The sequence below is a fragment of the Cucurbita pepo genome, chromosome LG12 (assembly GCF_002806865.2).
Source record: "Cucurbita pepo subsp. pepo cultivar mu-cu-16 chromosome LG12, ASM280686v2, whole genome shotgun sequence".
NCBI classification, from domain to species: domain Eukaryota; kingdom Viridiplantae; phylum Streptophyta; class Magnoliopsida; order Cucurbitales; family Cucurbitaceae; genus Cucurbita; species Cucurbita pepo.
The window spans coordinates 1,645,790-1,661,606 of NC_036649.1; the positions used below are offsets into that span (position 1 = coordinate 1,645,790).

The 15,817-nt window shown below is 40.1% G+C and overlaps 2 protein-coding genes across 2 annotated transcripts; both read right to left on the reverse strand.

Moving 5' to 3' along the window:
* Positions 1-171: 171 nt before the first annotated feature.
* Positions 172-9,672, reverse strand: LOC111807463 (sugar transporter ERD6-like 16). The gene is made up of 18 exons (XM_023693195.1): positions 9,388-9,672; positions 8,345-8,407; positions 8,181-8,270; positions 7,019-7,078; positions 6,851-6,916; positions 6,231-6,296; positions 6,078-6,153; positions 4,283-4,347; positions 4,069-4,161; positions 3,903-3,983; positions 3,740-3,824; positions 3,614-3,660; positions 3,479-3,541; positions 3,319-3,378; positions 2,256-2,309; positions 2,026-2,085; positions 751-865; positions 172-660 (listed from the first exon to the last, which is right to left on the reverse strand). Exons 1-18 carry the CDS (start codon positions 9,577-9,579, stop codon positions 518-520), a joined length of 1,479 nt encoding a protein of 492 aa, XP_023548963.1. The 5' UTR covers positions 9,580-9,672; the 3' UTR covers positions 172-517.
* Positions 9,673-10,956: 1,284 nt separating this feature from the next.
* Positions 10,957-15,817, reverse strand: LOC111807060 (NADH dehydrogenase [ubiquinone] 1 alpha subcomplex subunit 8-B-like). The gene is made up of 3 exons (XM_023692626.1): positions 15,685-15,817; positions 15,223-15,428; positions 10,957-11,285 (listed from the first exon to the last, which is right to left on the reverse strand). The coding sequence occupies exons 2-3, from the start codon at positions 15,408-15,410 to the stop codon at positions 11,153-11,155; spliced, it is 321 nt and encodes a 106-aa protein (XP_023548394.1). The 5' UTR covers positions 15,411-15,428; positions 15,685-15,817; the 3' UTR covers positions 10,957-11,152.

The window sequence follows — 15,817 nt, forward strand, 5'->3', positions numbered from 1 at the left end:
GAAAATCAACCTAAGGGTATCATGTCGAGGAATCTTTGATTGTAATTTTCCGTATCAGTACTGCATACAAGGCAAGAACGGGGATCACCACCTCGTATAGGTCATTGTGCTATATTCAATCGGTGTGACAGTCATAAAAGAGCGACAGAAACTAAGGGGTAGGACACCCCATTATGGTGGTCGAACGACCATTAGATGTCCTTTATTATAACCATCGTTACAAATTTGAAAAACGAGATGAAAACACAAGCCCTTTACATTTATAAACGTTTCAAAACTATTCTTGGAGTAAAAAACCGTTAGAAGGTTGAACAAAAATTGAGATTTAGAACAGTGTATTAGTTACAGTCTAGAATGAACGTTGAGAACGTCACACCGTTTCAGGTCCTAATTTTCACCCCAAATTCTAACGGGTTTTCATTTCGAGTAGTTTTGAGACGTTTATGAAATGTCAAAGGAGTTCACGAGCATATCTCAAATATTTAAGAAATAAAATATAACCCAAAATAAATGGGTTTCAATTCAAAATTTCAAGTCCTGTTCTTGCTGGGTTGATGCAGGCTTGGATTTCTTCTAATGTTTTCCCTTTGGTTTCTGGCACTAATTTGGCCACAAACACAATAGTCAACAAAGAGAACCCTGAATAAACAAAAAATGTCCCTACAAAAATAAAATAAATAAATAAATAAATAATAATAAAAAGAAATAAAAAGTCACTTTCTTGACACCGANCAACTTGAAAGGAATTACCTGAAGGACTCCAACTCATGAGGAAGTTGAAGGTATAGGAAACAGCCCAAGCACCTAACCAATTCACCAAAACCACCAAGCTCCCAGCAGCTCCTTTCACATGAATTGGGAAGATCTGTCGTCAAAGTTGTCTTTAGGTTCGAGAAACGGTTCCAACTACGAGTATAATGAACCCGAACCCTAACTCTTTTATAGATATTCGAGCGGTTAATGCAAACTCAAATTGTCTTTAGGTTCGAGAAACTTCTACAAGTATAATGAACCCGAACCCGAACCCTAAACCCTTTTATAGATACTTGAGCGATTAATGCAAACTCAAATTGTCTTTAGATTCGAGAAACTTCTACGAGTATAATGAACCCGAACCCTAAACCCTTCTATAGATATTCGACCGATTAATGCATACTCAAATTGTCTTTAGGTTTGAGAAACTTCTACGAGTATAATGAACCCGAACCCTAAACCCTTCTGTAGATACTCGAGCAATTAATGCATACTCAAATTGTCTTTAGGTTCGAGAAACTTCTACGAGTATAATGAACCCGAACCCTAAACCCTTCTGTAGATATTCGAGCAATTAATGCATACTCAAATTGTCTTTAGGTTCGAGAAACTTCTACGAGTATAATGAACCCGAACCCTAAACCCTTCTGTAGATACTCGAGCAATTAATGCATACTCAAATTGTCTTTAGGTTCGAGAAACTTCTACGAGTATAATGAACCCGAACCCTAAACCCTTCTGTAGATATTCGAGCGGTTAATGCAAACTCAAATTGTTTGGGTTTGAGAAAATTTTCGAACTACGAATACAATGAACCCGAATCCTAAACCCTTCTATAGATACTCGAGCGGTTAATGCAAACTCTTACATAAGTGTTTGTTTCATCGATGAGGTTTGTGAGCATTAGGGTAAGAAGCTAAACCTATTTTTGGTACACGTGGTTTATTTACGGTGTCGATTTACGGTGACACCCTAACTTTTACGAGACCATAAACCTGCCAACCACATACTATCCTTTCGTAATTTGACAAAAAATCTTACTTTTACTCGAAAAGTTTGTTTAACGGTAAGATGAAAGAACAACGATACCATGTCACCCTCCCTTCTTTTTTGCAAATATGCTCCTATAATTTGATATAATTGCAAATACGTCCCCGATAGTTCGGTGTCGTGTCGGTAAGAAGAGGTGAATTTGCAATTGTATGAAACTAAGGGGGTGTAATTTTGTGCATTTGTATGTATTGACACGTGGATGGATATTGAATAAGTTACCTCAGACATGATGACCCATGGAACAGCTCCCATTCCTATGGAGAAGGATGCTATGTATGTCTGAATTTGAAAGTGAAACAAGTGTAAGTTAGCCAGTGTGGAGTAATGTGAATGAAAAACAAAAAAACAATCTCGTTCGATAACGATTCCGTTTTTAGTTCTTAGTTTTCAAAATCTATGCTCGTTTTTTTGTACCGTTTTCAAAATTAGCTCGGTTTTCGATATCATACCAGGACTCCAGAAATGGCAAGGACCGGGACCCAAGCGAGCAATAAGCCATGCCCCTGCATCATAAACGAATTTACAAACAACGTCAAGACAAAAACGGTAACAGCCCAAGCCCACTGCTAACAAATATTGTCTTCTTTGGGCTTTCCCCGCTTTCCCTTTCGAGCTTCCACTCAAGGTTTTTAGAATGCGTCTACTGGGGAGAGGTTTCAACACCCATATAAGGAATGCTCCGTTCCCCTCTCCAACCGATATAGAATCTCACAATCCACCCCCTTGGGGGCCAGCGTCCTCACTGGCACACCACTCGGTATCTGGCTTTGATATTATTTGTAACAGGCCAAACCCACTACTAGCAGATATTGTCCACTTTGAGCTTTCCCTTTCGGGCTTCCCCTCAAGTTTTTTTAGAACGCGTCTACGAGGGAGAGGTTTCCACACCCTATAAGGAATGCTTCATTACCCTCTACAACTGATGTGGGATATCACAATCTACCCCCCTTGAAAGCCTAGCGTCCTCACTGGCACACCATTTGGTGTCTGTCTCTGATACTATTTGTAACAGCTCAAACCTATCGCTAGCAGATATTGTCCAGTCAGACTTCCCCCAAAGTTTTTAAAACGCATCTCCTAGGGAGAGGTTTCCACACCCATATAAGAAATGCTTCGTTCCCCTCTCCAACTAATGTGGGATCTCACAATCCACCTTCCTTGGGGCTGATACACTGCTCGGTGTCTGACTCTAATACTATTTGTAACAGTTCAAGCCCACTGCTAGCAAATATTGTCTTCTTCAGGCTTTCCCTTTCGGGCTTCCCCTCAAGGTTTTTAAAACGCATCTATTGTGAGATCCCACATTAGTTGAAGATAGGAACAAAACATTTCTTATAAGGGTATGAAAACCCAGTAAACACATTTTAAAAAACATTGAGGGGAAGCCCGAAACAGAAAACCCAAAAAGAACAATATCTACTTAGAGTAAACTTGAGCCATTACACAAACAAAACAAAATGAAACGAAATGAAACGACAAGTTTCCTAATGACGATGGATTGAGTATACATACCTTGAGAAAGAACGAAGTACCTGCTAGAAAGCACCCTAAAAACGTCCCACTAGCAGACACCTTCAAAGACATACAAGCCATGTCAAAAGGGCATCAAACTTAGCTCTTTCTTTCCTTCAAATGTTCATATATCAAGAAACAAGATGCAAGAGATTCATACCATTATAAGCGGCTTACGCCCCGACTTATCCATAAGAATCGCTCCGATCACCGTTATCGGAACCTGTTAATACCAACCTCGTTTACTTAGTATCACAGCTGAAAATGGTAAGCTAAGTGTCAGCTATCAAAGTACCTGAAGGCAAGCATAAGAAATGGTACCACTTTTGCTTGCTGAGGGGCCTGCAGTTCATATCACAAGATATAAGCAAATATAGAAGCAATAAAATGAAGAACAAGCCAATGCTTGTTCATATCATACCAGCTAATGCAAAGGTTTCACTTGCATAGAAACCAATTCCATTGATGCCTCCAAATTGTTGGAATATCATTAGCCCCACACCGATCTAAACAATAATCATTAGAGTTATGCATGGAAAAGTGAATTCAAGACGAAGTTTTACAAAGAAAATGAAGAACATTACAATAACAGGACGAATATATTTGCTTTGGAACAGTTCTAGGAGTCTGGCTTTTGGAAGTCTTTGAAGTGTTTCATTGTAATCCTGTTAGTAAAACGAAGAGTTCGTTATTTTTTTAGAAAACGACGATGTCGTCGGGGATCCCGACGACGAAGATTAGGAGAATTACTTTGATTTCAGCTGCCTCGTCGGAGATATCGACGTCTTTTCCACGAAGTCGCTGCAATGCAGCTTGGAAGCCTTTCTCGTTACCGACCTTTGCCTGTAAAGACGTTGAGTTGTTAGAAAGTCAATCCAAACACACGTTTAGTTTTATGTTTGTTTGTTTTTTTATTTGGAAAACATAAAGTGAAAAGGGTCGGATTTAAGGAATGGTGTATTACGAGCCATCGAGGCGACTCTGGAACGAACCATACACCAACGATCAGAAAAACACATGGAATGATTCCTGCATATCAATGTCAATCATTCAGTAATTGGTTTAATAGTTAAAGTGTGAGATCCCACATTGATTGGGGAGGGGAACGAAGTATTTCTTATTAGGGTGTGGAAATCTCTCCCTAATAGACGTGTTTTAAAATCGTGAAATTGACGGTGATATGTAATGGGTTAAAGTGAACAATATCTGCTAACAGTGAGCTTGGGCTGTTACAAATAGTATCAAAGCCAATCACAGAGCGGTGTGCTAGCGAGAACGCTGGACTCCTAAGAGGAGTGGATTGTGAGATCCCACATCAGTTGGAGAGGAGAATGAAGCATTTCTTATAAGGGTGTGGAAACCTCTCCCTATACGTAATAGGCCAAAGCGGACAATATCTGCTTACGGTGAGCTTAGGCTGTTACAAATAGTATTAGAGTCAGTCGCCGGACGCTGTGCCAGCGAGGACGCTGGGCTCCTAAGGCTGGTGGATTGTGAGATCCCACATCGGTTGGAGAGGGAAACGAAACATTTCTTATAAGGGTGTGAAAACCTCTCCCTAGCATACGCGTTTTAAAATCGTGAGGCTGACGATGATACATAACGGGTCAAAGCAGACAATATCTGTTAGCAGTGAGCTTAGACTATTACAAATGGTATTAGAGTCAGTCACTGGGCGATATGCCAGCGAGAACGTTGGGCTCTTAAGAGGGGTGGATTGTGAGATCCTACATCGGTTGGATAAGTGAACGAAACATTTCTTATAAGAGTGTGAAAACCTCTCCCTAGCAGACGCGTTTTAAAACCGTGAGGCTGACGACGATAGGGCTAAAGCAGACAATATCTGCTAGCGGTGGGCTTGAGCTGTTACAAATGGTATCAGAGTCAGTTAACGAGCGGTGTGCCAATGAGGATGCTAGGCTCCTAAAAGGGGTGGATTGTGAGATCACACATCGGTTGGAGAAGGGAACGAAACATTTCTTATAGGGGTGTGGAAACCTCTCCGTAGCAAACGCGTTTTAAAATCATGAGGTTGACGACGATACGTAACGGGCCAAAGCAGATGATATCTGCTAGCGGTGGGTTTGGGTTATTACAAATGGAATCAAAGCTAGTCACCGAGTAGTGTGCCAGCGAGGACGCTGAGCTCCTAAGAGAGGTGGATTGTGAGATCCCACATAAGTTGGAGAGGGGAACGAAACATTTCTTATAAGGCGTAGAAACCTCTCCCTAGAAAATACGTTTTAAAATCATAAGGCTGACGACGATACGTAACGGACCAAAGCGGACAATATCTGGTAGCGGTGGGCTTGGGCTGTTACAAATGGTATCAGAGGCAGTCACCAGGCAATGTACCAGCAAGGACGCTGGGCTCCTAAGAGGAGTGAATTTTGAGATCCTTACGTCAGTTTGAGAGAGAAACGAAACATTTCTTATAAGGGTGTGGAAATCTCTCCATAGCAAATGCGTTTTAAAATCGTGAGGCTGACAATGATACGTAACAAGCCAAAGCGGACAATATCTGCTAGCGGTAGGCTTAGACTGATATAAATGATATCAGAACCAATCACCGGGTAGTATACCAGTGAGGACGCTGGGCTCCTAAGAGACGTGGAATGTGAAATCCCACATCGGTTGGAGACGAAAACGAAACATTTCTTATAAGAGTGTAGAAACCTCTCCCTAATAGACACGTTTTAAAATCGTGAGGCTGATAGCAATACATAACAGGTCAAAGCGGATAATATCTATTACCGTACCAGTTAAAGCGAGAGTTCTCCATGATATCACTGTTCCTAACAAGAAGGCAATGGATGAGCCTGTAACAATCATAAGCTGCACCATAAATAAAGAAGCAAATGAGAATCTCTTTGTCATTTAAAAAAGGAGTCTATTTTTTTCATACTCTTCACCTGATTGAGTGTTGTAAGGCCTCCACGTAGATTCTTTGGTGCTATTTCTGCTATGAATACAGGAACCTGTTGTTGTTTGGAGTTAAAACATGAAATGTAACGACCCAAATCCACCGCTAGCAGATATTGTCCTCTTTCGGGTTTTCCCTCAAGGCTTTAAAACGTGTCTGCTAGGGGAAGGTTTCCACACCCTTATAAAGGATGATTTAGTCTCCTCCCCAACCAATGTGGGACATCACAATCCACCCCCTTCGGGACCCAGCGTCCTCGCTGGCACTCGTTCCTTTATCCAATCATGTGGGACCACCTCCAAATCCACCCCTCTTTGGGGTCCAGCATCCTTACTGGCACACCGCCTCGTGTCTACCCCCTACGGGGAACAGCGAGAAGGCTGGCACATCGTCCGGTGACTGGCTCTGATACCATTTGTAACGACCCAGATCCACCGCTAGCAGATATTGTCCTCTTTCGGGCTTCCCCTCAAGGCTTTAAAACGCGTCTGCTAGGAGAAGGTTTCCACACCCTTATAAAGGATGATTTGTTCTCCTCCCCGACCAATGTGGGACATCGCACGAAAGAACTCATACAAGAGGAAAGAAGAAAGCTATGCAAATTTTTACCACATAAGAGAAAACTCCAATCCCATAGCCAGTGAGCACTCTTCCAAAGTATAGGGATAAAGCTCCCTTTGATAGAATCACAGACAAAACAAGCAAGGTCAGTAAGGTAATATTGCTTATTCTTAGTCAAAGATCACGTGTTCTATAAACGCTGCATAAAGCTCGTACCGTCGATAAGTAAACTGCTAGCCAACCCGTAATGCAGAAAATGGCTGAAACTCTCATAGCCTGCACATATCAAGCTGATCATTGCATAGTTAATGTAACAGTTCAAACTCACCGCTAGTTGATGTTGTCTGTTTTGGTCCGTTACGTATTGTCGTCAGGCTCACGGTTTTAAAACGCGTCTGCTAGGGAGAGGTTTCCACATCTTTGTAAGGATGTTTCGTTTCCCTCTCCAACTGATGTGGGATCTCACAATCCACCCTCCTTGGGGGTTCAGCGTCCTCTCTGGCATACTGCCCGGTGTCTGGCTCTAATATCATTTGTAACAGCCCAAGCCCACTGCTAGCGGATATTATACGCTTTTGTTCGTTACGTATTGTCGTCAGGCTCACGATTTTAATACGCGTATGCTAGGGAGAGGTTTCCACACCCTTATAAGAAATGTTTTGTTCCTCTCTCCCACTGATGTGGGATCTCACAATCCACCCTTCTTGGGGGTCCAGCATCCTTGCTGACAAACCTCTGGTGTCTGCAGCTCAAACCTACCGCCAGCAGATATTGTCCGTTTTGGTCCGTTATGTATCATTGTCAGCCTCACGATTTTAAAACGCATGTGCTAGGGAAAGGTTTCCACAGCCTTATAAGAAATGTTTTGTTCCTCTCTCCAACTGATATGGGATCTAATAATCCACCTTCCTTGGGGGCTCAACGTCCTCGCTGACACACCATCCGGTGTCTAGTTCTGATATCATTTATAACAGTCCAAACCCACCGCTAGCAGATAATGTCCGCTTTGACCCGTTACGTATTGTTGTCAGTTTCACGGTTTTAAAACACGTCTACGAGGGAGAGATTTCCACACCCTTATAAGGAGTGTTTCGTTCCTCTCTCCAATTGATATGGGATCTTGGGGCCCAACGTCCTCGCTGGCACACCGCCCGGTGTCTGGCTATGATACCATTTATAACAGCTCAAGCCTACCGCTAGCAAATATTGTCTATTTTGGTCCGTTACGTATCGTCATCAACCTCACAATTTTGAAACACGTCTACTAGGGAGAGGTTTCCACACTCTTATAAGGAATGCTTCATTCCCCTCTCCAACCGATGTAAGATCTTATAGTTAACGATGGAAAAAAAAAAAACACAAAATCCGACTAATTTACCCCTTTTCGACCGATGAAGTCTGCAATCGGTCCGCTCGTTACAGCACCGACCATTGCTCCAATTGTTAATATTGATCCAAACATGGAATACTGTCATTAAAACTCAAAAAGTTAGAAGTCGCTTGCCAATCTGAGACACTTTTTGTGAAAAGAGAGAAATAAACCTGAGCAAGAGAGAGATGAAGTTCTTCCCTGATCACAGATTGAGTTGGTGCTGAATAGCCCACCTACAAAAAGTACAACACAAGTTGAACAAACCTTTTCCATTTTTGTTTCCCTTTTTTCATATTTCCTTATCTGATTCAAATTTAACGAAAGACGTGTTTGAGAGTGATTTTGTGAGATCCCACGCCAATTGGAGAGGGTAACGGACGCTCGGTTTCAAAGGGATGGATTGTGAGATCCCACATCGTTTGAAGAGAGGAACGAGTGTCAGCGAGAACGCTCGACCCTGAAAGGAGTTGGATTGTGAAATCTCACATAGTTTGGAGAGAGGAACGAGTGTTAGCGAGGACACTCAACCCCAGGATGGATTATGAAATCCCACATCGTTTGGAGAGAGGAACGGGTGTCAACAAGGACGCTTGGCCTTGAAAAGGGATGGATTGTGAGATTCCACATTGTTTGGAGAGAGGAACGAGTGTCAGCGAGGACGCTCGGCCCTGAAAGGAGTTGGATTGTGACATCTAACGTAGTTTGGAGAGAAGAACGAGTGTCAGCGAGGATACTTGGCCCCAGAATGGATTATGAAATCCCACATCGTTTGGAGAGAGGAACGGGTGTTAGCGAGGACGCTCGACCCTGAAAGGGGATGGATTGTGAAATCCCACATCGTTTGGAGAGAGGAACGAGTGTCAGCGAGGACGCTGGGCTCTGAAAGAGGGTAGATTGTGAGATCTCATATCGATTGAAGAGGGAAACTAAGCATTCTTCTTAAGGGTGTGGAAAACTCTCCCTAGCTCCCTAGTATCCTAGCAGACACGTTTTAAAAATCTTGAGGGGAAGCTCGAAAGGAGAAAGTTCAAATAGGACAATATCTGCTAGCGGTGGGTTTAGACGGTTACAGATTTTGATTTTTACCCTTCAAAACACGACTTTTCGTATAATCGGTGATGATTTTGAAAATGAACAAAAGTCGTGATACTAACTATATCGCTCTCGAACATGCTCTAACATTACAACGACGATTCACACAAATAGAACTTACACACGATCCGAATTCAAAGGAACCATAAACAGCAACCAATGTGCAAAGCAAGACCATCCATAAGGAGGGCTCTCTTTTCATGGCTCTTTGAGCATCTTCACATTCAGAAGAACTGATAAGAAGAGGCTTTTCCAAGGCCTTTAGGCCATTGATTTCACCATTTTCGACATCCTTGTGCTTCCCAATGGCCATGGCAGCCTCTCGACAGAGCTAAGAACAAGAACACAGGACACTTAGCAGAGATTAATGAAGAGAGGCAGCTAGCAAATTGAAGCTTAAATAGAAACTGGTGGAAGTGGCAATAGATATTTATAAGATATTTGTCCAAATGTGTAAAATCAGCCATTTCCAATGAGGACAGATCTGGATTTGCAAATGGGCAAAGCTGTCACTGACGTGGAGATTATTACAGCTGCCGCTTTGGTCTTGAAATAGGACAGACATTCACTGCAACTGCAGAGAAAACATGCAATGATTGAGTGTCTTTTTCTACTCATCTTCCTATGAGTTATGAGTCTATTAATAATAAATGTTTGGAACAGGAATTTTTTTTATTTTAAAATTCTAAATACCAATGTACATTAATTCATTTGGACGGACCATAATTTTTCACAAATTATTTAAAGACATTTCAATGATGTGTAACGAGTCAAACCGGACAATATCGGTTAGCGATGGACTTTGGCTATTTCAAATGGTATCAGAGTCAGCACTGAATGGTGTACCAGCAAAGACGCTGAGCCCTCAAAGAAGGGCGGAATGTGAGATCCCAGTTGATTGGAGAGAGAGATGAAGTTTTCCTTATAAAAGGGTAGAAACCTCTCTCTTGTAAACGCTTTACTATGAGGCTAACGACAATACGTAATAGGTCAAGACGGATAATATCTGTTAGCGATGGAATTCATCGAGTCCATACACTTGCAATTCCAATTATAACCTTATGGAACGTCCAATCCAATCAATTTCTATATGGGGTTTGAACATTTGTGTTGATATTAGGTAATATGTTTATCTCTACATAGAAAAGCATAAAAATCAAATGTAGCGTTCTTACAAAAGTAGAAAGTAAATTGACAATGTTACTTAGCTCTCTTTCTTCCCCATCCAATGCCTGTTTGATGCAAGCTGCGCATTGCTTCTTAGAGTTTCTGAATTAGCTCATTATTGTGGTAACAAAGCCAGCTTGGATCATCTGAACGTAAGAAAATCAAGTAATTTTTTTTTTTTTCTCATTCAAAAATTATACATCAAACACATTTGGATCGAAGAAATCCGAATACGTACCAAAAAAACAGCATAACAACAGGAGATATCTCAAAGAAAGAGACTCAATCCAACCAAATCAAGTCGGGCTGATAATAACAAAATTTCGAGAAATAGAAGCCCTCAAATCAGCATTCAATCCATGGTCGAATCAAATACAAGCTATCTACATCAACCGATATTTACGAGTTATAAGAAAACAAACCGAACATATTTCTACATCGATTTTTCATTTCACATTAAGAATTGTGATGAAGAAAATCACGAGATACCGAGGTATAGAGATGAGTTCATGACAACAATCCAAAAGGGGCTGCTGAAAAGATTGGTTCATCTTCTGTTTGCAAGAATGTATCGGGTTCGCAATCCGAGACATACACAAAATAGTGCATTGTTATGAAGAAAACAAGGTTAACTCAGAGAAGGTAGGCAATAACAACAGTACTTGCTCATTTGCAAACAAGAATAATTTATTGGAATCAGTTTACATATATGAAGGAAATCATTCCAAAGGACATGCTTTCTCAAATGCTTCCTGCTCTTTGCGACATAAATCGAACTCATTCGTATTGTAGTACATGCAACCGACATAAGCATCCATATCTTTCGTGCACCTTTGATGAAGATCTTTAAGCCTGCAAGGAGAAGCAGCCTCTAGGTTCATTGTTTTATTACGAAACCGAGTTTTCGTTGAACAAAATAAAAGAATATACGCGCATTCAAAAAAAGGAGACCCGAAAACTACATAAAGGGACTCCAATCCAACATAATCAAACCAAGATTATTATTACAAGAAGACCAAACTCCACAGGGAGACATTAAATCTCACAACCTCCCAAAACGTGATCTTTCTGTATCTATGTGAATTATTTCAATAAGGCTGTCAAATGTGAAACTGATAAGATTGGTGCGGCAAGTGAGAGAATACAAACAAAAAATGCAATGAAAAGATGTCTCACTCACAAAACATCCAGCTAAAAATGACAAAAAAAGTGTTAAAAGAAAAGAACAAAATTGCAAAAGACGAGAAAGTAAGGATCATTCAGAGTCAAAGATTACAGAATATCGACCAACTAAAGAAAAATGGATACTGTTCCTTTTTTTTAAAAAAATAAAATAAAATAAACTATCAAACGCAGTCACAAATCTGAAGTGCGATGATTATTGAAACAATAATTTGCAATTCAATATATCTGGGAACTCAAAAAGAAAAAAAAAATCGATAGATCTGGGTATTTTATATTGAAATTTCTGTACATTATAGATCAGTTTAGGGATTTACAGCTGATCATGCCAATAATCTTAGTTTACAATTATACCTTCCAACATTCATCTACTATTTTATAAAATTTTAGCTAATTGGACTGCCCCCTTCACTCTGGGGTTGGCTCTCCACCCTTGTTGTGTACATAATTTATCTAATGAAATGTCATATTTCTTATTATCCAATTAAAAGTGATAGTGGATGTACTACTTCATAGGTATCAAAATCAATATAATGCCCATAATCCATGCTGCAGTTCAATTTGTCGAGGAAGAAGAACATTGGAAACAAAAACATGGACTATCAGGACAATGACCCAGATTCTTTTTTTTTTTTTTTTTTTTAATAAGAAACCGAACTTTTTTTTTAATAAAAAATCAAACTTTCATAGAGAAAAAATGAAAGAATTACAAGGACATCCAAAAAGACAAGCCCAATTTTGAATATCCCATTCCAAAACCTCATCAAACCTTGCCATACGACTGGTCGAAGATCCTATTATTACTATAAACTATTAGTATTCAAATATGTAACCATTTAATGAATCACAAACTCCATGGTTCAGTTGGTTCAGTTGAAGATTATCCTTTTTTTTTTTTTTTTTTTTTTTTTTTTTNATCACCTCTCTTCCTAAAAGGTGGATGGAGGAGAAACTCCTCAATAATCTCATTTGGGTCTCTAATAATCTCATTTGGGTTTCTATGGTGGTCTAACTGAAAGTCGAACGCCTCCAAAAGATAACTCTAAATCAAGTGCACGAAGTCACATCTCTAAAAAAACATTATCAAGGTACTACCATACTCTACGCGCACTTGGGTGTGCCCCCTCCACCTTCTGACAGAGGACACAACAAAACGGGTCAATAAACGAAGGCCACTTTCTCAAGAATCGATCTAGAGTGATAACTCGATCAAAGATAACCTATCAAATAAAAAACTTTACTTTCTTTGAAATCTTGATCTTCTAGAGAGTCGAGCACACAAAATCTCTAGCAGGTGAGGGGTCCAATTAACAACAAAAAAAGGGGCCACAGGAGAAGCCACCGTGAGGGTTAGAGCTCCAAATATGCATACCCATCTTCCCAGTCCTATAATCAGACTCCCTTATCAAAGATAGGAGAGTTGTGACATTCATCGTTCTTTTGTCATACAAGGAAAACAAGTCAAATGCCATTAAAGAGATGAAATCCCGGAATGCTGGCCTCCACTTTTTTTTCCCAAAGAACGAAAAAAACAGTCAAGAATGGCCATAATCTTATAACTCAATCCATCAACCCAAGCCATCATTAGAATTCAAAACCCATAAAAAAGGGGAGCTAGTTGCCAAACTACATTCTTCCCCCAAAGGAAATTAACATTTTCTTCTAAATCCCGTGGCAAATTTTGGCATGCATTGGGAAGAAAGGCATGTAATCCTCTCGTCGTCCACGAAATGATCTTGATTAAACAAGCTAATTCTTTAGATAGAAGTTAGCTTAATCTATTCAGGCACCTATTACTAGGCCACAAGATTTCCATCGGTGTATCCTTGAATTAACATCATAAACAGCAATTATACAATCATCCCAAAATTTAGATAATCTTTCTTCGTAAAATATGAAGTTTTTTTTTTTTTTTTTTTTTTTTTTTTTTTTTTTTTTTTTNATTGAGAGTGAATGAAAGAATACAAGGACATATAAAAAGATAATAACTCGAAAAGAAAGGGCTCCATTTGTGCAAGATAGAAGCTATAGAATAATTACAAAAGATCTTCGAAATCAAAGCCTAAAGAGAAACATGAAGACTCACGAGGGATCAATCATCCGAAGGATCCGTCTCCATACCTCTAAACCCTCTATTATTTCTCACCCCAAATATCTCATGAAATAGCACACACTCTGACAAGCCATAAAAACCAACCATTTTCACGAAAAGGCAGATGAAGGAGGAACTCCCCGATCCTATCACTAGTATCCCTATGACGTGCGAGAATGAAACCAAAGTTTGGAAGAAGCAACTCCAAATGGATCTCACAATCTCATATCTCTAAAGAATATGATCCAGGTCATCCTCCGTCTTCTGATAGAGAATGCAACAAAACAAGCCAACTAAAGAGTAAAACCTCCTTGAAAGTCAATCCAGAGTGTTAGCTCGTCCGTGTAAAAAATAATATAACCTTCTTTAGAATATTTTCCTCCGAAGAGTACAAAAGACATACTCACTAACGGGAGAAGGGTCCAATAGGCAACGAAAGAAGGATTTACAAGAAAAATCACTCAAAGAATGGACCAACCACTTGTTGTTATCAACAATATCTAAAGCATTAGTGTCTAGAACAATATAAGAGTAGAGATGACCATGGGGTGAGGCGGGGCGGGGACGGGGAAGCCTTCCCCGCCTCCTATTTCGATCTCCATCTCCTATACCACTTTCCTCTATAGGCCTTTGTCTTTGTTGAGAATCTCCACAGCCATTTGGAGAGATGAGCAAGAATTTTGTTTCTAAGAGACCCTATCCCCAAACCACCGTTGCAAAGGGGAGAGAGGTGATCTTCCACCTAACCAAATGGCTACCGGCCTTGTAATCACCATCACTCCAAAAAACAATCTCTGGCCCACTCTCCATACTATTTATATTACCCAGCAGAGCTTTGAGAAGAGAAAAAAATAATAATAATACAGTGGCAGCCCATTATGCACAAAATGTATCAAGGTTAGGCATCCCCTGAAAGCAAGGAGCTTTTCCACTAGGCAATCTTTGCTTTGAACTTGTCAACTAACAGTTCCCAAAAAGAGAAGGAACGATGGTTACCACCGAGTGAAAAACCAAGGTAATTTATGGGAAGATGATCCACTCTGCAGCCTAACTCCACCGCCAAATCCATTATTTCCACCGAGATTTGTAAAGGTGGAAGACCTCCACAGTGTATTATTTCCACCGTGCACGGTGACCATGGTGCTGAGATATAAATGGGTGACCTCATACGGTGACCATGCACACTATCAATTTAGTCAGATAAAAGATTATCAACCTAAGAATTTATCACTACCTGTACTAATATCTTATGTCAACCCTACGAAATACCCAATATTTTCTTTCGAGTTTCCTGGTCCACTATTTGCCAGCGGAACAGAAGACGATCGTATGATTACTGAAGCAACGCATTTCTTAATCCCATATTTGCTCGCAGATCAGAAGACGATCATATGATAACTAAAGCAATTTTCAGGAGCAATCCAAAGGACAGCAAGCAACCATGGAAACCAGACCCGATCAAAAATGGCGAATCCATACTAAGGCTAAGAAAATAACAAAATGATACTCGCTTACAGAGAGAGGACGCAGCGAGTGACTTGTTGGCCTTTGTCGAGGCATTTCTCCGGGTTCGGATCCTTCCTTTTGCACTGGAGGTATGCCACATTCTCCGATCGACACATGTTCGCAATGTGCTTTGACGAGGACATTAGCACCGCCGATGTAGGAATTGGATCTCCTGCAGCATCTACTGCGCTCGCCATCTCTAATTCGATCAATTCCTAATTCCAAAAAAAAAAAAAAAAAAAAAAAAAAAAAAAAAAAAAAAAAAAAAAAAAAAAAAAAAAAAAANAAAACAACAACAACAAAATAGAGATAATTTAGCGTGATATCATCGCGAACAAAAATTTGCATACAAATCATGGCATAAAGTAAACCGACTCCTGATCAAACAAACGAATTGACCCTCGTTCCAACAAAAAAATTCTAAAGAAACAGAAGAAAAAAAGATCGTTTCTGAATTTGAAATTTTCAAACCTTTCAATCCACTGAGTCGGGTTCCGTAAACTAAGAGTGAGAATCTGAGAGAAATGCAGATCAGACCGAGAAAGGAGATAGCAGAGTATTAGGGTTAGAAATGCTAACATACACGGGAACGACAGGAAGACAA